The 8,809-nt window shown below is 57.5% G+C and overlaps 2 protein-coding genes across 2 annotated transcripts; one reads left to right on the top strand and one right to left on the bottom strand.

Annotated features, from left to right (window-relative positions):
• The first annotated feature begins 274 nt into the window (after nucleotides 1-274).
• On the top strand, nucleotides 275-2,059 carry LOC136460904 (mitogen-activated protein kinase kinase kinase 17-like). The gene has a single exon (XM_066460434.1). The coding sequence runs from the start codon at nucleotides 395-397 to the stop codon at nucleotides 2,057-2,059; it is 1,665 nt and encodes a 554-aa protein (XP_066316531.1). The 5' UTR covers nucleotides 275-394.
• Nucleotides 2,060-6,798: 4,739 nt separating this feature from the next.
• On the bottom strand, nucleotides 6,799-8,334 carry LOC136460903 (mitogen-activated protein kinase kinase kinase 17-like). Its single transcript, XM_066460433.1, has one exon. The coding sequence runs from the start codon at nucleotides 8,257-8,259 to the stop codon at nucleotides 6,799-6,801; it is 1,461 nt and encodes a 486-aa protein (XP_066316530.1). The 5' UTR covers nucleotides 8,260-8,334.
• Between the last annotated feature and the right edge of the window lie 475 nt (nucleotides 8,335-8,809).

The following is an 8,809-nucleotide window of genomic DNA, read 5'->3' as shown; positions in this document are numbered from 1 at the left end:
CCGGCTGCGAGGCCGCGGCCGACGATCAGGACCCGTCGTCGCAAGTAGTAAAAGGCAGCAGGAAAAACGCCGGAAACAGACCGAAAACCCACGACCGGATCCGCTCCTACAAGTTCGTTACACCTTCCTTTGCAGACACGGGCGGGCACTGGTAGGCGGGCGACGAGAGGAAGGGAGCCGCGCGCAGCACGCAGAAACAAACGCACGCGGCCATTTCCCTCATCCCCCCGCTCGGTTTCCGCACGTGTTCCACGCCCCAGCGCTGCCCGTAGAAATAGACCTCCCCCTCCCCTCGCCAGATGCCCAGATCACACCCCCATCCGCTTCTTCCTGCAATTCCATCCTCTCAGACTCCACAGCGGGAGACGCAGAGCAGACCGAATTCCATCCAACCATGGTCATGACGACGACGAAGCAGCTGAGGCGCGTGCGCACGCTGGGCCGCGGCGCGTCGGGCGCCGTGGTGTGGCTGGCCTCCGACGAGGCCTCGGGCGAGCTGCTAGCCGTCAAGTCGGCGTGCGCCGCGGGGGCCGCGGCGCAGCTGCAGCGCGAGGGCCGCGTCCTGCAGGGCCTGTCCTCGCCGCACATCGTGCCCTGCCTGGGCTCCCGCGCCGCGGCGGGCGGCGAGTACCAGCTCTTCCTCGAGTTCGCGCCCGGCGGGTCGCTCGCCGACGAGGCCGCCAGGAGGAGCGGGGGCCGCCTGGCCGAGCGCGACATCCGCGCCTACGCCGGGGACGTGGCGCGCGCGCTGGCGTACCTCCACGGCCTGTCGCTTGTGCACGGGGACGTCAAGGCCAGGAACGTGGTGATCGGCGGCGACGGCCGCGCCAGGCTCACCGACTTCGGGTGCGCGAGGACTGTTTCGTCGATGCGCCCCATCGGGGGCACACCGGCGTTCATGGCGCCCGAGGTGGCGCGCGGGCAGGAGCAGGGACCCGCCGCCGACGTCTGGGCGCTCGGGTGCATGGTCATCGAGATGGCCACGGGGCGCGCGCCATGGAGCGACATGGACGACCTCCTCGCCGCGATCCACCAGATCGGGTACACGGACGCCGTGCCGGAGGTGCCCGCGTGGCTGTCGGCGGAGGCCAAGGACTTCCTGGCCGGCTGCTTCGAGAGGCACGCCAGCGCCCGGTCCACGGCCGCGCAGCTCGTGGCGCACCCGTTCGTCGCCTCCGCCGCCAGCGACTTGGACGCGCAGCCGGCGAAGCAGCAGGAGTTCCCGTCGTTCCCGTCCCCAAAGAGCACCCTGCACGAAGCGTTCTGGGACTCGGACACCGAGGACGACGAAGCGGACGAGATGTCGACGGGCGCGGCCGAGAGGATCGGGGCATTGGCGTGCGCCGCCTCCGCGCTGCCTGACTGGGACTCCGAGGAAGGCTGGATCGACCTCCAGGACGACCGCTCGGAAACCGTCGACGCACCACCGGCGGCGACGGAGGCGGCGGCTGCCGTCGCGGACTACTTCGTCTGGGCGGAGCCGTCAGATGCAGCAGAGCTGGAGCACCAATTCGCTGCCGCCGCAGATGTCAGTGTCCATCTACATCTGCCGCCGCACATTGTAGGAGTGGTGGTAGCCGGTGCCACCACCATTAGCCAGGGCAGTTACTTGCCTATGCATTTAGGCGTCCACGAAAAGGAAATCCCACGCCCGCTCGATCATGATGACGACGGGGTAGAAAAGGTGGAATCCCACCGCGCTTGTAACAGAAACAGAGTAACAACAACAATGAAACGAATTTCGTTAAAAAAATTTCCTTCTCGACATCAACTGGTTGGCACGGCCCGTACATCATCATGTGCTTATACCTCTAAGCCTAACGTGCGAGCACCGGACAGCTGGAAAGAAGTCGATTTCGTTAAGCACCACACCACTGACGCCGCCGAGGCCAACTTCGTCACGGTCGAACTCGTGCGCCGACGGCAATCCGAGCGTAGCGTAGCGTCCCTCGTTAGCAAAGTAGGCAGGTCCTTCCGCCGCGCGGTTTTGCCGTACGGCATGCTGGAAGAGGGCCAACGGCCAATCAAATGCTGGCGCGACGGCGACGAGCCAGCATGACGTCACGTCTGCACATGCTCGTCGTGCTCCGCTGCTCCAGGCTGCATGTCTGAGTGGACATCACTTGATCTACCGGATGTCAACGCCAAGATTCTCAATCCTGGGTGGGAGATCCGATGCGTTGCAGCAACCTCGCCTTCGGCGCATGATGCCCCTTTTCTGATGGACGGACGGTATGGCGGTGGCGCCGCGGGCGGGCCAAAAGGTGGATGATAGACGAAGATACTCGTCAGTAGGACAAGAATCTACAAGACTTAAACCCATACAAGTTGGTTTCACGAAGAAAAAACAAATTGAGCATAGCTCATAGCTCGGTTCGTCAAAAAAAAAAAAAACTAACGTGGCATGTGGCACTACAAATGCCTTAGATCTGAGGCACGAGGTATGGCGATCCAGCGTGGAACTGCAGGGATGGATCGAGCTTTTTCCTCGGATCGACACCTCGCCGGCCTCATGGCTAGCTCATCTCGTTGTAGGCAACCGGAGGAAATCGAAGGCCGTGACGCGAACACGGAAACACAAGCGTGGGACAAAGCCCCGTTGATCTGGGGCCGAACATACACGATATCGCGTCATGTGCGGATGTCACCGGCGGCCACGCGCGCGCTCGTGCCACTGTGCCAGCTGCACCCGGCCGGTGTTCGGCGCGGCGCCGGTGAGCGAGGGCGACCTACCATGGCCCCTAGATCTCGATATCCCCCAAGAATTGAAGCAAGAGCACGGGCACGTGCTAGGACGCGGGCATCGTGCCCTTTGATCTGCTCTTCATCCATCCTCTGCTGGACACCGGCGGCGGCGAGTTGATCCCTCCACGCGCGATATGTGACGATGACACACATCGTATCAGCGCTCCATCGCTGGTTTGTTAGTTATTGTTAGGCTGCCACCCACGCAATGAGCATGGTTTTCTTTCGCCTTGGATGCATGGCTAGCTGGATCCCCTCTGCTTGCTTTAATCACTGGCACGTTCAGTTCAGTTTTATTAATATCTTTCCGTTGCGGCTCCATCTATTCCCATAGCTCCGTTCCTAATTGATGGCCCGTTAGGCAGGCTGCCTCAACCGTCCGGAGGCGTACGTACGCTCGGCGTGACGGATCTGGCACACGTGTTTTGGTTTTGGCAGATTGGGCATGTGCGTTCGTTTCGTACCGCTTGTCTGAATTCTGAAGGAATCTGGATGGTTTGGAGGAATGCTGAAGAAATTTGTGAGAGAAAAATACTATTCTAGACAAAAAAAAAATAAACGGATTAAGCTGAGTTTAAAGGCACGTGAACAGGGGTTTAGAACAGCACAGCATGCTCGACCTACAGTGTACAGGGGTACTAGTGTAGCACTTAGGGGATGTTTGGTTTCTACAGGCCGCCTAAAATTTCTGTCACGTCAAATGTTTAGACACATGCATGGAGTATTAAATATAGACTAATTACGAAATTAATTACATAACTTGCGACTAATTTACGAGACAAATCTTTTAAGCCTAATTAGTCCATGATTTGACAACGTGGTGCTACAGTAAACATGTGCTAATAACAGATTAATTAGGCTTAAAAAATCTATATTTAATCTATATTTAATACTCTTTATTAGTATCTAAACATTCGATGTGACATAAATTTTAGGAGCGTGTAAAGAACCAAACACCCCTTATACTAGTCCTATAACTCATTGGCATGGATCATTACTCGTCAACCGTTTATATTAACAACAACGGGAAAAGAAAAGAGAGAGAGAGAGCACGTGTTGCTAGAGTCCACCAAGTAAAATTTAAAAAATAAAAAATAAAAATCCATGCGTTACCAACTCAAAAGGTCCTCGCTCGTGGCTGAATTAACCAAGAGTCCGGTCTGCGATTTTGCTCGCCGCTCCCGGCGACGACCGATGCTTGCGTTTGAGAGTTGAATTGACCTGAAGAACCACTCCTAGTTCAGAAACAAACAGCACCGTAAAGACTAGCAGTGCCCGTCCGCTGTACGCAAATCACGCACGAGCCGAAATTGAGGGATACTAGTGGAGTGATACTAGTTGCGCTGAGGTTGGTGCAGTCCGCACCGGATGTTTACGTCCCTGTCAGGTAATCCAACCATAATCAAATCACCACCTTTTCTTCTTCATACACTGTATACTCCGTATAAAACAGCACGGGTTTCTTCTTCCCCATTCTTCCTCGGCAGTTTCTTCTCTCCCGCGACTTTTCACTTTTTTAGATAGGTAGCCGAGGCGGCGTAGGCACTAACGGCAGCGCCGCTGCGCACGGGCAAACGAACAACGAAGCGGCAGTTGCAGTTTGGCACGCCAAGGCGACCCCTGACAGTGTCCTCTACCCGGCGGCGGCGTCTGTATCCGGCCGAGATTTTTATTTCACTCACGCTCTCAGTGGCCAGTGGCCAGCGCCAGTAGGCAAAGTAGTTTATCCTCTCCAGGATGCACATGCTGACATGCATACACCCACCTTCTTCTCATCTTCTGCAGAGATCAGATCAGTACTAGTTACCCCACTCGGCCAGAGTGGCCACTGGCCAAGGTCCAAGCCTCCAAGGAGAGTGCAGTGCAGGTTCTACCTGGTCGGAGGGAGGCGCGGCGCGGACGAAAGAAAGACTCCGAGCCGCCGCCGGCGAGCCTGATAGATAGATATGCCGAGTGCGTACGTCATAGCGGGCGTCACCGACGTGCCGAACGCATCACCATCGCATCGCCTTGCGGCATCACGGATGCTCCGGCGGGCAACGCACGTTTCGCTGTTACCCGTCACCATCGTCCAATGGTGGTTCGGCCTTTTTAGTTTTATAAGTTGCCCTCCTTGCTCCACGTAGCCCGAGTACGGCGCACGCTGCACAAGGGCCACGCGATTCCTGAGCTGCGTCGACGTCCTTCACCCGGGGCCAAGTTTGCTCGAGGAATCCAAATGATAAAGTTCACTTTCGGAACTTGGGGCCTGCGTGCGTGGATCACTTGGACCGGTGTTTAGTCCAATTAGAATTCAGGTAAAAAACCTTACATGACTAAAATTCAGTCGTATTATCTGGATATATGGACTGCTAGGAGAGACTAACAACTCATTAGTTTTACACTAAAAAGTACTCTACATTTAGGGCCATCCGTTTGGATGACTGACATCCCTTGTGTCAATTCTTAGCGAGTGACGCAGCCAGTGAGCTGAGCGCGATCGGACGATCCTTCCTTCGGCTGACCTCTGCACGAGAATCCTGCTGCTCAACAACTGCCATCGCCCATCTCAGGTCAAAACTCCGTCGCTACGACGACCTTGCTAGGCGCGGAGCAGAAAGATCGTTTCCGCTGCCGCAGCCATGCGTTGTTGACCTGGCAGTTGGACGCACGCCACCTACCGAACGCCGCACATCACACACACTGGGTGCCCTTTGCGCTCCTGATCGAGCTGAGCTTACACCGGTGCAAGTAGGGGTTCTGGAGGCGGCCGCGTATGTAAACTAGTCCGCCACGCATTTCCGCTCTCTTGCTCCGCTCTCAAGATTCAAGAAACACACGAGCGGCAAAGGCGAGCTGAGATGTGTAAGGTACTCCGTTAGTTAGCGCACAGCAAGGTTGCTTACGATTTGAGGCTGTCGTGCAGGCCACCAAATCCCTTTTCCTTTCGCTGTGGATGGCGATGACCTCGCCCCTGAGGATGACCACAGGTTTGCACTATGGAAACACCAGCTAGCTTGCGCGCAAATATTCAGCGATTCTCGTGACTTTAAATACGCAATAAACTCTTTGCTGCGGCTTTAATCTTCTTCTCGTGAAAAATATTTTCCCATGGTGTACAAACACCAGCCAGCAAAGAGTTGGCGTGGAGAATATTATTATTAATAATTAATCGATTTTAGGTGACGTAAGAGCTGAGATGGGTGTGGGGAATCAACTACTAGTAGTAGCCTATTTCTGCTGCTGCTAGAAACGAGCACAGAAGTCTCAAGGAAGAGCTTTCCCAGAGGTCGCGACACGTGCCGGGGTGAGTAAACCTTGACGAACTGTACAGGCTCAAGAGACCTCCCTCCCCACGTGTGCCAAGTAGCACCTACTGTATGTACTCTATCAAACAAACGTGTATGCCAGCTTCATTTTATTTTTTATATTTGCATGAGAAGCACACCACCAGGTTCGAAAGAAAGCGCCACTTGGCCATCGCTTGCATCGCGTATCAGGCATTCAGGCCGCGTGCCAACACGTCCAGACTTATCCAGATAAAGCGGAGTAATTTTTCAGTAGCTCAGGCCAGTGTCCCTCGCCGACGACGAGACCCCACTGGTACGCAGTAGGAGTGCTCCGTTTCGCTAGCTCACTGGAACTCGGCCGCCATCTAAGCCGGCGGAGTTCATCGTTATCAGCTGGAGAATCAGGCGCCGAATGTGCGCCAATGGCTGCTCGATGGGTGAGGATTGGTGAACGATTTGTAAATAGTGGCCAATGCCATGCCCAAAGAAAGGATTTGGCCAGAAATCCCCAGATCGCGATGCTTCCAGATTGGAAATTGCCTTTACTGGTATGATCTGGCCACTACTTTTAGCATGGCCCCATGGGCAGGGGAAATTGCCTTTACCGGTCATTCCCAACTCACAACGCCTCGCCGTCGCCGCCTCGGTCTAGAACTAGAACAATGTTTCTGGAATTGTCGCATCCATCGCACCAGTTAGGCAGTTCTAGAATTTCTTTGTGGACCAATGTTTAACGGATAATCATTTAGCAGAATGAATGAATAGTAGAGAACAGAAGACGGAGCTAGGAGGGGACAATTCTGCAGTATAAGCCCTGACTGAAAATACTGTAGATTGATTTGTCGTGGGAAAAATACTGTTCATGGGATGAAAAAATATGCCTTGTAAGCCGAGCGAACCTGGCGCTCGACGTTTCAATCTTGTGACAACAAGCCTCAGTAAGAAATACAGTTGGATTACAGCGACTGCGACCCCTACACTGCTCTTTCTGCAGCTCAGCTGACGGAGCAGTAGCTAATCCTACAGCTACAAAGCACTCAGGATCATCGCCCTCTCCGCCGGCGTCGAGGAAATCAACCTCTGTCTCCAACACCTCACTCAGGAGCTGGCACTCGTCTTCGCCGGCCACATCTTTGGTTGGTAGTGGTACCAAATTGGTGGCCTCACATTGCTCACCGAGCACTTCAATCCAATCGCCTTCTTCGGAATCCCAGTCCGGCAAGGCCGAGCAGGGGCAGGCCAATGCCTTGATTCTCTGGGCAGGGCTCTCCGACACGTCGCCCTCGTCATCGGAGTCATCGTCGGCGTCGGATTCCCAGAGCGCGGCGTCCAGCGTGCTCTTGGGAGACACCCGCCATTCCGCCGCAGCAGCCGCCCCCTCCGCCTTGACGCCGCCGCAGCCGGCTGCTGACGCCAGCAGGAACGGGTGCTCCAAGAGCTGCGCCGCCGTGCACCGGTCGCGCGGGTTCCTCGCGAAGCAGCAGCGGGCCAGGAAGTCCTTGGCCTCGGCGGACATCCACGCGGGCACCTCCGGCACGGCGTCGGTGTACCCGATCCGGTGCACGGCCGCGGGGAGGCTGTCAACCACGTCGCTCCACGGCGCGCGGCCCGTGGCCATCTCGACGACGGTGCAGCCCAGCGCCCAGATGTCGGCGGCGGGGCCCTGCTCCTCCCCGCGAGCCACCTCGGGCGCCATGAACGCCGGCGTGCCGCCGATGATGGTGGGGCGCGCGAAGGCGGAGCCGGAGCCGGAGCTGCCCACCGCCCTGGCGCACCCGAAGTCCGCGAGCTTGGCGCGGCCGTCGGCGCCGACCACGACGTTCCGCGCCTTGACGTCCCCGTGCACGAGCGACCGCGCGTGGAGGTACGCCAGGCCCCGCGCCACGTCCGCGGCGTACGCGGCCACCGCGCGCTCGTCGTCGCCGAGGCGACCGCCGCCGCTGCTCCGAGCCGCCACGTCCGCGAGCGAGCCCCCCGGCGCGAACTCGAGGAGCAGCTGGCAGCCCCCGTCGGACGCGGCGCGGACGCCCAGGCAGGGGACGACGTGCGGGGACCGGAGCGCGGACAGGATGCCCCCCTCGCGCCGCAGGTGCTCGGCCGCCGCCGTCCCCGCGGGCGCGGACTTGACCGCGAAGAGCGCGCCCGAGGCTTCGTCGGCGGCGAGCGACACCACCGCGCCCGACGCGCCGCGGCCGAGCGTGCGGACGCGCGTCCACCGGCCGCTGATGACCGCTGCTGTTGCCATGGCGCTCCTCTGCTTCTGCTTTATTATCTCCTCCTGTTTTCTCGGCGCTCGTTTGTTCGAATTTTTGGTTTTGTGCGATTTGCTGCCGCTTGTTTGAAGTGGAGCGCGCGTATTTATAAGACGGAGGGCGGCCGCGAGCGAAAACACATCCAAAGCTGCCTGCTGTGTGGTGTTGTGCCTTCCATCCGTACACGGTTCCATTTCCGTAGCGATTCCTCCGCGGCCGCGGGGCTGTGGCGTGGAAAGCATGCGCCGGGGGCCTACGCGGGCGAACAGGATGGAGCGGGGAGACTGGCGTGTGGACCCTCACGCGGCAGGAGCGGCATGCCTTGGGGATTGACCGGTGGGGAGGAGCTGCGCCTAGGGGATCGGTAACGTGGCTGGTTTGGCGCGGGAGCACGTGGGGAATTTTCTGGGTTTGGGCGGGGGAACTGGAAAACAAGTGTCAATTCGAGCGTGAGAGCGAGAGCGCTCCTCTCATTGATAAATATATAGATATAAGGGTGTACATGAATCAAATATAACAAGAAAATTTAAATGTAACACAACC

Source organism: Miscanthus floridulus, chromosome 6, assembly GCF_019320115.1.
Source record: "Miscanthus floridulus cultivar M001 chromosome 6, ASM1932011v1, whole genome shotgun sequence".
Classification (NCBI taxonomy): domain Eukaryota; kingdom Viridiplantae; phylum Streptophyta; class Magnoliopsida; order Poales; family Poaceae; genus Miscanthus; species Miscanthus floridulus.
The sequence above is the reverse complement of the archived record's forward strand: the minus strand, read 5'-3'. Positions and strand labels throughout refer to the sequence as shown.

What these genes read in the sequence shown, in the direction of transcription:
- LOC136460904 (XM_066460434.1), top strand. Translation starts at nt 395, where the DNA reads ATGGTCATGACGACGACGAAGCAGCTGAGGCGCGTGCGCACGCTGGGC.
- LOC136460903 (XM_066460433.1), bottom strand. Translation starts at nt 8,259, where the DNA reads ATGGCAACAGCAGCGGTCATCAGCGGCCGGTGGACGCGCGTCCGCACG.